Source organism: Hylobates moloch, unplaced genomic scaffold (assembly GCF_009828535.3).
Source record: "Hylobates moloch isolate HMO894 unplaced genomic scaffold, HMol_V3 SCAFFOLD_7, whole genome shotgun sequence".
In the NCBI taxonomy this organism is placed as follows: Eukaryota; Metazoa; Chordata; class Mammalia; order Primates; family Hylobatidae; genus Hylobates; species Hylobates moloch.
The window spans coordinates 90129890-90144626 of NW_026652282.1; the positions used below are offsets into that span (position 1 = coordinate 90129890).

The 14737-nt window shown below is 41.0% G+C and overlaps 1 protein-coding gene across 3 annotated transcripts in view; it reads left to right on the top strand.

Annotated features, from left to right (window-relative positions):
• The window catches only part of ATG4A (autophagy related 4A cysteine peptidase), a 59815-nt gene that overhangs the window by 30765 nt on the left and 14313 nt on the right, over nucleotides 1-14737 (top strand). For all 3 annotated transcript variants that reach the window (XM_032757440.2, XM_058441617.1, XM_058441618.1), the window contains exons 2-6: nucleotides 4801-4911; nucleotides 7509-7580; nucleotides 9980-10078; nucleotides 12785-12886; nucleotides 13066-13138. In XM_032757440.2, the coding sequence (XP_032613331.1) occupies nucleotides 4801-4911; nucleotides 7509-7580; nucleotides 9980-10078; nucleotides 12785-12886; nucleotides 13066-13138 (457 nt within the window). The remainder of the gene's footprint in view (nucleotides 1-4800; nucleotides 4912-7508; nucleotides 7581-9979; nucleotides 10079-12784; nucleotides 12887-13065; nucleotides 13139-14737) is intronic.

Here is a 14737-nt window from a genome sequence, read left to right on the forward strand (position 1 = left end):
TGCTAATTAACCTGTCATCTACCATGCCCATCTTCAAAAGCCCTGTGCAGGTTGACTTTACCTTCACTGTTTTTTAAACCCCTGTCCACAAATCCAGTGAGTCCAACAGATTCTGGCTAGACCAAGCTTATTATCTCCCTACACACCTCCATGGTTTTATGCCACCATTTCATCACCAACACTTGAAAACTGCAAGTTATTTTTGACTCTCTCTCACTCTCCCCTGCCCCACCCTACACTCAGTTGCTTGCCAAGCCGTTTTGGTGTTCCCTCAATCAGGAATTTCCTCCCTTCCCCCTTACCACTTATATCTTATTTCCATTAAGGCTCTGCTCTGATGCCACCTTTTCTAGGTTGTAGAAAGCCTATTCACCCCCAGTTGGAATTACTGTCTTTATTTCCTTTTCTTTCCCTGTCTTCCTCATCACTTTCCTTTCACTTACTGCACTTCTGTTAGTTGTTTCCAGACCTAGCTTCTCCACTAAAAAGCTTTTGGAGGGTGGAGACTGTATCTCACTGATGTTTTACCCTCTATACTTAACACATAGTAGGTACTCTATAAAGTTTATAGAATGAAATATGAATGAATATTCAGCCATTACCATACCTATCTCCTGTGGATGTTATCTCAAGTTCTTTAAGATGTGATTTGACATATGCATTGCTGAGAAGGCTGTTTTAGCACCAGCAGTGTCCTGGCATGCTGTTAGAATTGAAAGGCGTATAAGGTGGTTATCCTATATCTCAGACCCCTCCTGGCCCTGAGATTCTATGTCCTTTTAATTTCACTTTAGAGAGTTTGTGGTGCTTCTTTCTTTGGCACAAGCTCCACAGAATCTAAGATGAATTGACTGAAATTCATGCCATGAGGTATAAGTGTTTTTGTTAAGCCCTGTCAGAAAATTTGTTTTTCAAAGTGATTTTCTCATTTACTTGCAATTTTCCAAATAACCCTTAGAAATGTAGTCAATTGCCGGAAACCATATTTTTAAAGTAAGACATTGGCAAAAATGGCAGAGTAAGAACCTCTGAAAATTCTGTCCATAATAGCAATGAAAAAACTGGCAGAAATAGCATCAAATTTTTCAGAACTCTAGAAATGAACTAAAGGCTTGCAGCAATCCAGGGAACATTTATTCAAGAAAAACAGCTGCATGTTGATAAGACCAGTGAGCTTTGTGGCATTAGTATTTTCATTCACCCTATTCCAATCCCTTTCTCCCTGGCTCTGCAATAGCCTTCAAAATCAATAGCCTTCACTCACAGGGAAAGCCAACAGCCTGGCAGCCACCAGAGGAGACAGAATAGGGTTGGGACTCCTTTAGAGCCTCATTTCTAGAGAATTGTCATTATTTGATCTGTCTGGAGTTCCCCCAGAAGACCTCCACTTGTAAGACTTCATTTATTTGGCCTGACACAGAGCTACAGAAAGCCTTTTCCCCAGGGCCTTTCTTTTGGAAAATGATTAGAGGCAATCAATTAACTTCTCAGCTGCCTGAAACAATGGATAACATTTCCAGCTAACCACAAAGCTTTGAAGAAAAAGCTGGGGAATGAGATTCCTTGGGGCTTTGGAAAGCTTGGGCATATTCCTGGGAATCTACAAGATTACATGCATGCATAGGGCTGTGCACATGCTCCGGAAAGACCTCAATAGGTCCTGAGCTCTCACTCTGGCTGATCTTGAGCTCGGCATAAGCAGAAAGTGAAGGCAAAGGCAGAAGACACTGTGTGGCTGAGTGTTGAAGACATGCCCCAACATGTACACAGAGTCCCTTGGCCAAAACTGGGAGGCTTTTTGGCTCCAGGAATTTAAGGAAATCTTTGTCTAATTATGAGCTGGCCACTAAACTAACCCAGCAGAGACTTCAGTACAATAATTATTATTAAAGTACAGTGGAACAGGGTGAACCCTGTTGTCCCTGAGACCTTGTAGAAACTAATTCTTGGTCCACCAAGTTATAGATTTGTAGCTCTGCCTATATAGTCCCTATCTCTTTAAACAGACTGAAAAGGCAGGGAACTCATATCAGCGTGATATCTGGTTTGTTTATTTTTAAAGGCAAGACAAAGGTAGTTTGTGAAAAATTTAAAACAAAAAATATTGCTGTTAATCAGAAGTGATTGTATTGGAAATGATATTTTACTTCTGCACCTCATCCACTTCCCAGATTGCTTTTTCATCTGAGTTTTCCCTATGTAGGACCTGTTCCTCTTTCCTCCCTAGACCCCCATGTACATAATCTTCCCATGTCACTGCTTCTTGCTTCTGTTAATTTCATTTTCTGTTCTTTCATTTGTTCCATACATGTAGCCTCGATTCAAGGATGGCTGTGGCCTCACATACTGCATTCAGGGTGTCTATCTTTTAAGAGAAGAATCAAGAAGAATAGAGACTATAATGACCTTCTTGCTGGCCTAGCTAGGCCTGAGAGGGGGTGAAATGTTAAGAGTAAAATTCTTTGGCTACCATTTTGATCAGAGCCATCCCAAATGAAGCAAGGCAGTTGTCACAAGCTTTAAAGGGCTTTACTAATTTGACCAGATAACTGGCCAGTGACTCACTGAGACAGGGTTGGCGATAGAGAAATGGTATTTCTTTGGCCAGTACTAAAAAAAGACCCAAGGCTTATATGCATACATGTTGTACATTCATCCAATGCCACCCATCCTCACCCCTACCAAGGCAATGCCAGAGAGGTTGCCCTTTTCCTACAGTCTCCTCAAGTTACTTATTTTCTGATTTTCTTTCTCTTTTTAGGCTACACTAGATGTTCATTTAAAACTGATTTCTTCTGCCTGTGAGGGGTAGAGGGTAGGGTGGGGAGGTACACAGTGTGATTTGCCCCACCTCAGTCCACCACCTCCTGGGGATGGCCTGACCTGGATAATCATTTTTAGCCTGGTATTTCCTGGGCATGGGCCAGGGGCTGAGGCCAGCAGCAGAGAGGCTAAGATGGCACAGGCTCCCTGTCAGATTTGGTAGTGATGAATTTTCACTGGGGAACAAAATGGCTGTTTCTAACTTCTTTAGATTTGAAACACTGCAGAGACTATCATCTTAATAACTAAAATATATTGAGAAAGGCTACTTAAATCCCTGAATGACTGGAAATCTGTAAGATATTTTAAGAAAGGTAATATCCCTGGTTAACAGTGTTTCTTTTTCTTTTTCTTTCTTTCTTTCTTTTTTTTTTTGAGACGGAATCTTACTGTGTCACCAGGCTGGAGTGCAGTGGCGCGATCTTGGCTCACTGCAACCTTGGCCTCCCGGGTTCAAGCGATTCTCCTGCTTCAGCCTCCTGAGTAGCTGGGACTACAGGCATGCACCACCATGCCCAGCTAATTTTTGTATTTTTAGTAGAGACGGAGTTTCACCATGTTGGCCAGGATGGTCTCGATCTCAGCTGTGTTTCTAAAAGTACTTGTACAAATTATAATTTCAACTTCCAACAAAATATTTATATGATCAGAACAGACTCATTTTTTTTTATCAGAACAGACTCGTTTATATTTAGGAGCATTTATTTCTATGAAAACAATATGCCCTTGCCTTAGAAAACAAAAACAAAATAAAATAAAACAATTTATCCTTTGAAGGGATTTCTTTTAGAGAATCTCTGCAGCTACTTGTAGTTGTACAAATGGCCCCCTACTTTCTCTGTGCTCCCTTCCTCATAGGGGCTGAGGAGCCCCCATGAGTTGAGAGGTATATGTTGAGTATCTTAGCTTTGAGCTTGAAATATATTTTCTCATAGATATAGCACCATAAACTATGAAATAAACTATCAATTTAAATTTTCTAGTTACAGATTAAAATAGGTTTTGTGGACTAGCTTGGAAATATATTTACTGTTTATAATATAATTTCTATCAGAAAATTATTATTATTTATTTTTTTAAAGAGATGGGGGTTGGCACTGAAAGTTCAAGCTTCTGATCGTGGCTTAGTCTTTCTGGTAACCAGCCTCCATCCAGAAACCCACCAAGAGATACTTCATTAGAACAGAAGATGCTCTTATCACCCAGGAAATTCACTGGGAGCTCTATGTCAGGAACCAGGGAGAAAGGCCAAATTTCAGAAGAAAAGATGCACGTAGCATCCCTGTCACTCACCATAACAAAGGTTTTAGGAGCTCTGTGCCAGAAAACAGTGATAGAAACTAAATATATATTTCTTATTATATCTTAATAGTCATCTGTGTATACCAAGAACAAGTTATGTTTACCGTTAACTTCAAGATCCTTCTTTGCAGAAGCCATATGTGAATAAAATGGCAAATAAAAATACTATGAAAACATCTGGTCTTCCAGCTAAAATATTACCATATACACAGTTGTACAAACATTCAGGCTTGTCACAGCACCTTCCAAGCCACTGGCCACTGGAAACCTCGCAATACAAACCTCATGATATTTCCTGTGACATGGGCGGGACTTAGGTATGCAGGTACTGTATCACCTCAACACACTCAGAGTAGGGGAAGCTCAATAATTGGCTATTTACAAAGAAGGCCCCATGGTATAAAATGTTTTGAAGTAACTGTGGCCAAATGATTTTTTAGAGATGGTGTTAAGTGGGACCTTGAGAAAGGGAAGGTCAAAAGAGATGGCCAAGAGGAAATCCTTCAGCTAAAGGATTTAGAGGTCTTGTGTCTTTGTTCCTCAAGGAAAAGGAATTGCTTCCATTAGATTCAAGCTGCTGACCTTTCACCTTCAGTGCAAAGGTAATAATCAGTCAACCACAAAGGTAAGCCCCTTCTATTAAATTTTACTTAAGTTTCTTTCCTTTTCTTTCAGTTTTATCCAAGTATGAAAACCAGATTACTATTTTCACTGACTACCTAGAAGAATATCCAGATACAGATGAGCTGGTATGGATCTTAGGGAAGCAGCATCTCCTTAAAACAGGTAAGATTTGGTAGCATTTGTCTGTAAGAACCCAGATGAGGTAGGCACCTGTGGATTCAGGGTTTGTACTTTTTCTTCTTGGGTTGGCAGAGCATTGTCTTGCTCAATGTTAATGCTACTCTGAGGTGGATTTAACTTGTAGTCAACGGAGCTTAAGCCTCAGGACTTTTGCTTGGACAGGCCCCTTCCAAGGCCCTGAAAGGCCCTAGTAGTGTATTTACATGGTTATAGGTTTTTGCACAATTTGCACAAGTAATATATTTTTATTCTTTTCCTTAAAGGAGAATCCCCAAATTCTAGAAGCCTTGGGTTTCAAAAAACACGGACCCACTCCTGGTATCACTAATCAGTCTCTAGCCTTTCGTGACTGGCCTACATATTTATTACTCTCACATGCTTGTCTGGATAGATAAAAACACCCAGGGACTTCCAGACAACCCATGGACCTCACAAACAATATCAGACCTAAGTTTTTCTTATGTTTTAGATCTTTTGCTAACCGTACCACTGTCTCAGTTTATTCTGATTTTGTATAGAACTTTTAGCCACTGCAGCTAGATGGAAAGGAGGCTTGAATTTTTCTTCCTTACCATTACATTCTTATAGATTGGGAAAGAAAGACCTTTTAACCTGAAACTGCTAACAGCCCAGCACCCAGATAAAGCCAGAGCTTGGAAAGAGGCAGCTCTGAGATTTGTATCTTTCTGAGGAGACATCCTCTTCAGAGGCCCTCACTTAGCGTGGAGGAAGGAATAGGAAGAGGCTGATGAAAAGGCAGGAGAGGAAGTTAGGCATTGTCGAGCTCCTCCTGAGCCTGGCTTCATTGTTTTGATTGGAGAATTCTGAACAGTGGAAAGCCTGGAGCTAGCGATTAGGAGACCTTTTGTATTCAGACTCTTCTAACTCAGGTAAGTCACTGTCTCTTTATGGATCTTAACTTCCTTCAGTGGTACTTAAAATGAGGGGATTTGAGGAGATCTCTTCTAATTCTGCATTCCATGACAATAGGAATCCCCAGGTTGCCAAATCCACTCTTGTTCAAATGTTAAATTGGGAAACGCCTCTTAAAGTGAAATCATTGCTAAAATGTCCATACAACTTCCCCAGCATAAAGCCACACAGGAAGGCATAAAGACTGTCAGAGGCAGGAGTGAGGGTGTGGACATTTAAGAGGACGGACACATAACAGCTAACATTTGTCATAGGTTCACTGCATACTAGTCACCATCCAAGCACTTTACGTGTATTATTTTTTGAATACTCACAACTCAATGACGTAGGTACTATAATTCTCCCCATTTATGGATGAGGAAACTGAAGCTCAGAGAGGTTAAATTAACCAGGTTACACAGCTGGTAAGTAGCAGAGTCAGGGCTCAAACCCAAGCAAAATATGACTTCAGGTGTCTTACTCTTAACCATTATACATCTGCTTCCCTGAATGTGCTAGGCACTGGGGCATGGAAGGGAGGGAAAATACAGATAGCTCAACTTTCCGATTTGCTCCAAAGAAAAGGAAGACAGAAAATAGAAACTATTGGCTAAAAGTAGATTTCCCTTTGTTCTTTTTAAGTGCAGTGACTATAAGTTCTATACAGAATATAATGCAGACATGTTGTTGAGAAGAGGGAGAGAGGTGACTAAGAAAGACAGCCACATCTAAATACAGATAAAAATGTGGAAGCCATATTTGTGGCCCATCAAAGTAAATTTATGTCATAAAATACAAGAAAGCATGCTTTGAAAAAAGACACAAAAACATTTGTGATATTATATATGCATTTAGATTATAAGTGCCAGTTGCACTAGTTGCTATAGATACATTTCTTACACACCTAATTTGCTTAGTAAGACATTTCCTTTTTATTTAAACATGCATGTGTACATGAACAGACACACATGCACCCACACAAACAAGCCAACCCCTAGTTTTTGTTTTGTTTTATTTTGTTTTGCTTGAGACAGGGTCTCTCTGTTACTCAGGCTAGAGTACAGTGGTGATCATAGCTCACTGCAACCTCGAACTCCTGGGTTCAAGTGATCCTCATACCTCATTTTTTTTTTTAGAGATGGGGTCTCACTATGTTGCCCAGGCTGGTCTTGAATTCCTGGCCTCAAGCGATCTCCCTGTCTCAGCTTCCCAAAGCACTGGGATTACAGGTGTGAGTCGCTGGGCCCAGCCAAACCTCTAGTTTTAGATGAGGGTTGATGGGTGCTGATGCAAGATCCAACCAACCATCATTCAGGCTGGAGCTGGTAGTCTTGTTAGTGGGTTCTCTAGGATCCTTAATTTTCTTATTCCTTGTCTTTTGGCAATGATCCCAGTGTTTGTAACTGCCAGGACTGTGGAACTCAGTGAAAAGATGACAGGAGCTACCCAACGTCATTATACTAGTCAAGTAGCTCTGGTCAAACCATAGGTTGGGAGAAATACTGAAATTATTTGGCTAAAATGAGAATGGGTTTCCTGTGAATTTACCTAGCCCCATAATAATGGAATTGACTGGTTATTTAAAATTAAGTTAGTAGCTGGCTCAGAAGTAAAGGTGGGTATTTTTAGATATGGTGATTTAATTTTAATTTTACATTTAATTACAGAAAAATCTAAGCTGTTGTCTGATATAAGTGCTCGTCTATGGTTTACATACAGAAGGAAATTTTCACCAATTGGTAGGTATATCATTTGTTTTACTGTGCTTTATTCCTTGTGGATGGCTTGCCTGAGGTTATCAGTGACTTCATAGAAATCTCAGAATTAACAGCTCACTATAGCAAAGAATTTGATTTAGGAGACTAGGTAAATCTTACGCTTCATCCAAAAGTTTCATTGCTAAAGTATCCTTTCACATATGGCTCTATGGCATTGAGGGGTTATGACAGTATACTTTTGACACCACCTCCAAGTGTTTAGGCACCAGATGATATTACTTGTTATACTTTTGAGATTAAGGGGGAAAATCACATAATCTTTTAATTTGTATAATATCTGTTAAATTACAATCCACTGCTTTGTGGAACTATGTGATTATTAATGAAAATTGTGTCTTGAAAGAAAGAAAATAATTTATTTGTTTTTTTTCCCCCTTATGACATGAAAACACCTTGCCATTGAGAGACAAATTACAGTAGTTTCCTTGGAACTAATTCTAGGCTGTTACCAGCTGTCAACTAGAAAAAAGGACAGCTCAATAGGTGAAGTGAATATGCTGTCTTCATAAAGGATATACAACACATTTGCAAGTAGGGTGGCCACTTCCTAGTATCATGGCCCTGTAGGAAAAGGGCCTACAAATGGTGAAATCTGCTCTTCTAAGAGGAAACTAGAATGAAATCAACATTTCTGTTCAGTGCCAAAAATGAAGGTCACACAGACTTTTCTTTTCTTTCTTTTTTTTTTTTTTTGAGATGGAGTCTCGCTCTGTCACCCAGGCTGGAGTGCAGTGGCGCGATCTCAGCTCATTGCAAGCTCCGCCTCCCGGGTTCACGCCATTTCCTGCCTCAGCCTCCCGAGTAGCTGGGACTACAGGCGCCTGCCAACATGCCCGGCTAAGTTTTTGTATTTTTAGTAGAGACAGGGTCTCACCGCGTTAGCAAGGATGGTCTCAATCTCCTGACCTTGTGATCCGTCCGCCTCGGCCTCCCAAGGTGCTGGGATTATAGGCGTGAGCCACCGCGCCCGGCCCTTTTTTTTTTTTTTATTGCTCTCCCCAGAAATATCTCAGTCAGTAACAAACAAAAGAACAATCTTTAGTAACCAGTGGTTCTGAACTGTTAACTTTCTCTGGCTGAGGAGCTCTTTGCAAGGCTGGAAAATATTTCTAATTTTACTCTGCCAATATTTTGGCAATAGATGATCCCTTCTTTATGTGGGCCTCATTGCATCTTTTCCATATTAATCTGGCCAATAATCCCAGCATTAGCAAGAGCCAAAAGGCACCCCTTCCAGGTCATAAATTGGCTCCCTCCTTCCCATCTTCTTGTAGTAACTCTCCTTCAGTCCCCACAACTAAAAGAAAGGAGTGACCACCTTGACCCACTTGTCCTACAAGGTTGATGACCCCCTTTGAAGTTAGTCTTCTGAGATCATGCTTATAGCATATTTTTCCACTTCCACACTGGGAAAAGAAAACAATGAAAACAAAATATCCTCTCTGCCGTACAAGTTATCTGATTTCATTGGCCCCTTGGAAAAGGATATTGAGCTCACCCTGGCCTCATATGTGGGATTTTCTTTGCATAAGGTGTTCTTAAAATGGAACCTGTTGTCTTATTTCATTTATTAACTAATTTTATACCTTTTAAAGATACATTTCTAATTTATTAATATGGGTTTAAATTATGATCATACTCAAAACATCAAGTATTTGCATCATCCTCTATGGGTTCTAGAACACTTTCACAGATATTCTCTCAGTTCTTACAATACCCACTGATAGTAGGCAGAGTATGTACTATTATGCTCAGCCTATAGATGAGATTTAGATTAGATAACTAGAGACTGGTCTTCTGATGCCTCATCTAGGGATCTTTCCCCTATTTTACAACGTCCTTCTTTCTCTTCAGATCTTCATAGTGTATATTCTGAATAGTCATGAGCCTTCCAAATCTCTTTGACCATTTTGATGGTTGCCTTTGGTAGTATTTGTTCTTTATCTAAGTAAGACTGGCTTCCCTGAGAATTTCAGGGCCGTGCAAGTGAGCTATGCAAGGCAAGGTTTGGGTCTGGCAGATGATGACATGGAATGGACTAAGGGTTGGTATTCATACATGGCAGTCACCTACCAAAATTGCATGTGTACCTAGAAGTCTTCAAGCAGAAAACATAAGAGACACATTTAGTTCATTTGCTTGTTTTATGTTTGGCCGTAGAACCTGTTTTGGTTGACTCAGCACTATGTTTGCAAGTTCCAACCATATACCCAAATCTTGTTTGATCTGTAGGTATATCTGTCACCTCGTTTTTCAGAGTATATATATTTGCCTGTCTTGTGTGAGTCCCAAATATGCTGATGTTTCAGGAAAGGGCAATTTGAGGAACCCATATTCATTCCCTTCCATTTTGCCAACAGGTGGAACGGGCCCTTCATCAGATGCTGGTTGGGGATGTATGCTACGCTGTGGACAGATGATGCTGGCTCAAGCCCTTATCTGTAGACACTTAGGAAGGGGTGAGTTAAATTTGTTTTATAAACTTTCTCAGAGACCTCTGCAGTATCACTTGCTGCTGTTGATTTAGCTTGATGCTGAGCCTTGGGAACACTCAGTAACAAACTTGAGGGTCTTAAAATGCTCTCTGCAAGCTCAAGTGGTGGGGCTGACAAGTCAACAAAGCCCCTCATAAGAAGGAAACAGCTAGTGTTTCCTTGTGAGTCACCAAGCCAGGGAGTTATTTTCCTGGGACAGAACTGAACATTGAGGGAGCTATGTCATTTATCCTTTCCATCTTTGCTATTGTTTGAGTAAGTCCTTAGAAATGCAAGATAACAAAGGGAGCAGGAAGAAGGGTGTGGTGGTAAGTCTGTTTCTTGACCTCGTTTAAGATATCTGCCTGGTGAAGGATGTAAGTGACCTAAAGGAAGTGCACAGAGGGAGCTGGCACTATTTTGGTTTTGGTTCACTAAGGATGTCCAGCTGATGATGAAGGAATCTTTAAATTTGTTTCCTTGGGAGGACATTTAATTAAGAAAGCCTTCTGATAATGGTTGTTGGAACTCTTTTTTTTTTTTTTTTTTTTGAGTCGGAGTTTCGCTCTGTCTCCCAGGCTGGAGTGCAGTGGTCGATCTCGGCTCACTGCAACCTCTGACCCTTGGGTTCAAGCAATTCTCCGCCTCAGCATCCTGAGTAGCTGGGATTACAGGTGCCTGCCACCACGCCTGGCTGATTTTTGTATTTTTAGTAGAGATGGTGTTTTGCCATGTTGGCCAGGCTGATCTCGAACTCCTGACCTCAGAAGATCCACCCGCCTCGGCCTCTCAAAGTGCTAGGATTACAGGCATGAGCCACCGCGCCTGGCTGGTTGTTGGAACTCTTGAGTCTTGCTTTCTTAAGACATGTACATACTTCCCTATGGGCATCTGAAGGCTGGGGTTGGCTGGATGCCAGTTCAGGCACTTGGGTGAAGGTCCAGTTGGACTTGGGGATGAGAGAGTGAAAGGACACTTTGGATGAGATTGGGCTGCTGAACTCATTGACTGTTGCTAATTGAGGTTTAGAAGTATAGAAACATCATTTTCCTTTTCCCACTGTGCAAACTCACAGATTTTGCTACAGCTTTCAGAGAGGATTGGAGAAGGGCCTAGGGAGGTTTCAGGGCTTGTTACCTTCTCTTCAGGGTTTGGGATATCCTGCTTCCCCTGGATAGTATAATAATTTCCATTTTACAGATGAGGAAACCGAGGCTCAGGGAAGTGATGTGATTTACCCAGGGTAAAACAGCAAGAAATCAAAGATTTGGGGATAAAATAAAGATATACCAACTCCTTGTCCAGTGATTTCCCTTGTTTATACATGCTTCTTGGTGTAGATCCATTCTTACTATTTAATTTTTTTTTCATTTATAACACACTTCAAAATGATTATTTTGGAAAGGAGTTCTGGAAGTAGGGAGCAAACTGGAAAAAAAAAAAGAAACTCCACAGCCAGCAATCTCAATTGTTTCAATACAAAATCAAGTAGCAGGAAGAAGTTGGAAATAGATCTTGTAGCTAAGAGGAGTTAAAAGAGTAATTTTGTAAAGATGTCTTTTGGATTGTTTCCTATTCAGCTATTTTAAAATTAAGGTGGAGTATTCACTTACCATTGTCATCAGCAAATATTTAGTGGTATTTAGCAGCCAGCTAATTAGGATTTCCCCAGACTTGGACAATTTGGTAGCTAATGAAAAGAAGTTGGATGTGGTTCACCCTCTGAGGGCTGTGCTGGATCCAAAGTTAAAAACTTTGGTTTTAGAAACACTAGAAGCAAAAGACAACTGAAGAGTCTGGAGATAATGGCTTTTGGCTTCAAGTGTAGTTGGGTCTTTATTTCAAGCTCTCTCTGAAACCTCAGGAGAAAAATTTGTCTTGGACACAAACTAAGCCTCAAAAATCTGTCCCATTAGACGGCGTTTCTAGAGCTGAGAGGATTGCAGTGATTACATAGAGTTTTTGCAGTTGTCCTCAGTAAGTTACGAATGGCCTCTGTAGGATTTAGGGGCTGTGCTGAAGGCACAGATGGTATCCGTACAGATGTAGTTATTTTGGCATTGGTCTTAGGGAAACCTTGAACACCTGATAGCAAAGGTATTTGTTTTCCCAAAGCTCAGTATGGACTTTTTAAAAGGTGGTGTAAAAACGACAGCATGCAATTTTTTTAAGCTTCCTTAGTTGTGAGCTGTGTATATTCCCCTGTGAACTGTCGTATATCAGAATAGCACTTCTTACCCGTGAGATCCTTTTGTCAATGCTGCCAAAATATAAGAGCAAAAGCCATTGCTGTCTATGTGGAGATGAGATGCTGTGGCATCTGGCTTATATACTGATGTACTGCTGGGCTTTATGGTGACCTCCTATTCACTGAGTAACTGGCCAGAAAGGCCTTTGTGACATTGTTTTTATGTAATATTTATCCAGCTCCAGCCCTTGGGTTAAGTCAGTTCCTTGGTCAACTTCTTGTTTTGCTTTTACTTTATACCCACTGAGTCCTTGAAAGCAAGCACTTTCCAGATGTCTTTGTCATCAAAATGAAAGATACTTAGAAATGTTCTAACTTGATCATTCCTGCCTTCTAGATGTGGTGCCTTTGTTTTCCTTCTAACTTTGTAGTTACAATAAAAGTGCAGAGAGGTAATAAACAGTTATAAAAATGTTTCTAACCCATTTTTTTTTCTTAAAAAGACTGGAGCTGGGAGAAACAAAAAGAACAACCCAAAGAATACCAACGCATCTTACAGTGCTTCTTAGATAGAAAAGATTGTTGCTACTCTATCCATCAAATGGGTAAGGTCATAAATCAATAGTTTAAAGGCAGTGCCTATTCCTGTTCCTTCTCCTCCCTTGTCTTATATGTGGCTCCATTAAGTTGTCCATCTGCTTAATTATTTATGCAAAAAATCAGGATTTTGTGGCTTATTGGAAGATCTTTTGCTAACATGTTAATTTTTTCCACATAAAAACAGCACAAATGGGTGTAGGAGAAGGGAAATCAATTGGAGAGTGGTTTGGACCAAATACAGTTGCACAGGTGTTAAAGTAAGTAAAAGAGTCTGGCATCTGCCTTATTCTGCTGTCTCCTATGCTTCCCTCCCTAGACAACTAAACCTCCCATCAACCGAGGTATTCTTGCAATCCCGCTAAGCTACTCCTCCCACTAAACCATCAAATATCTGTGCCATTTTGCTCAGATGGCTCTTTGAAATGTGTAAGCATGGATATCTGTCTTGGTGTAACAGAGTTATATTCACTGGTAGCAGTATATGTGGCTGTATCCTAGGACTCATTCAGTGTCTCATGCTACAGATTGATGCTCATGTGCCTGGGAGCCATTGGCCTGAGGGTCCCTTTGAAGCCAAAAGTTTTATACTAAGTGGTAGAGGCTAAGCCAGCCTAAGCAAGAAATGGACCCCCACAGGGCTCCCACATGCACTACATAATATTTAAAAACCCTGTTCATTCAGCATTTTCTGTGTACCTTTACTGTGCTAAGTTCTGGGGGTGCAGAAATAAACTTGACACAGTCCTTGCCTCAAGGAACTCACCACCTGTTGGGGGAGACAAACCCCAGGGAAGTCTTGGAATCAGTTTGTCATCTCATAGCAGACTCAAGGTGTCCCAGTGTGGTATTTTTCCAGTTGTCTTGTTAAATTCCAGAATTCACCTCCCACAGCAAGAGGCAAGGTGGAGAGGTCAGGACCAACTTTTTGAAAACAAACGGGGTGAGTGATATTAGTACTTACACCTGCAGACCACCTTACCTGTTGTCACTCTCCTTCCTAACAACCTATCACTGGATGGAAACTCCATGAGGGCAGAGATTGTATTTATCTTGTTTACTCTGTAACACTAGCACATAGAACTGCCTGGCATGCATAAGTACTCAATAAGTGCTCGATGAATAAATGAAAATGGCAGCCAGAATCTGAGGCCATATTTAGGGATCAGAAGATTGAAACCTTCTGGCCTCCTTTGGTGTAGAATATTAAGCTCCTGGGCATTATGGGGGGACCTATTCCATGCAAAGTACAGACAGGATGCTGTTTCCATTACTAACCAGTCTTCAGTGAACTAGAATGCTTTGGGAATGTGTCTGTGAGGGGAGTGGCCTGGATTTTTTGGGGACCCAAGGAAAATCTGTGTTGACTTTACTCCTTCCTAACAATGTAACCTCTCTGAAGCCGCTCTCTTGCCATAGTCAGAGTGCCTTTTGGGCATCGCTGACTCTGCTGAGTGAAAATCTGGCAGGATTTCAGGAATCACTGTATGAACGTAGTGTGGAAAGTATAGGAGATTAGAATGGCTGTGCTGAGCCCAAAACCCGGCTTGAAATGGTTGGTGTTAAAATAATACCCCTCAGAATTTGCATCTTTCTTCTAAATTTTAAGGTTACCAACAACAAAGTGGAAACCTAGATTTTTTTTTTTTTTTTTTTGAGACAGAGTCTCACGCTGTCGCCCAGGCGGGAGTGCAGTGGCACAATCTCGGCTCACTGCAACCTCCACCTCCCAGGGTCAAGCATTCTCCTGCCTCAGCCTCCCGAGTAGCTGGGATTACAGGTACCTGCTACCACGCCCAGCTAATTTTTGTATTTTTAGTAGAGATGGAGTTTCACCATGTTAGCCAGGCTGGTCTCGA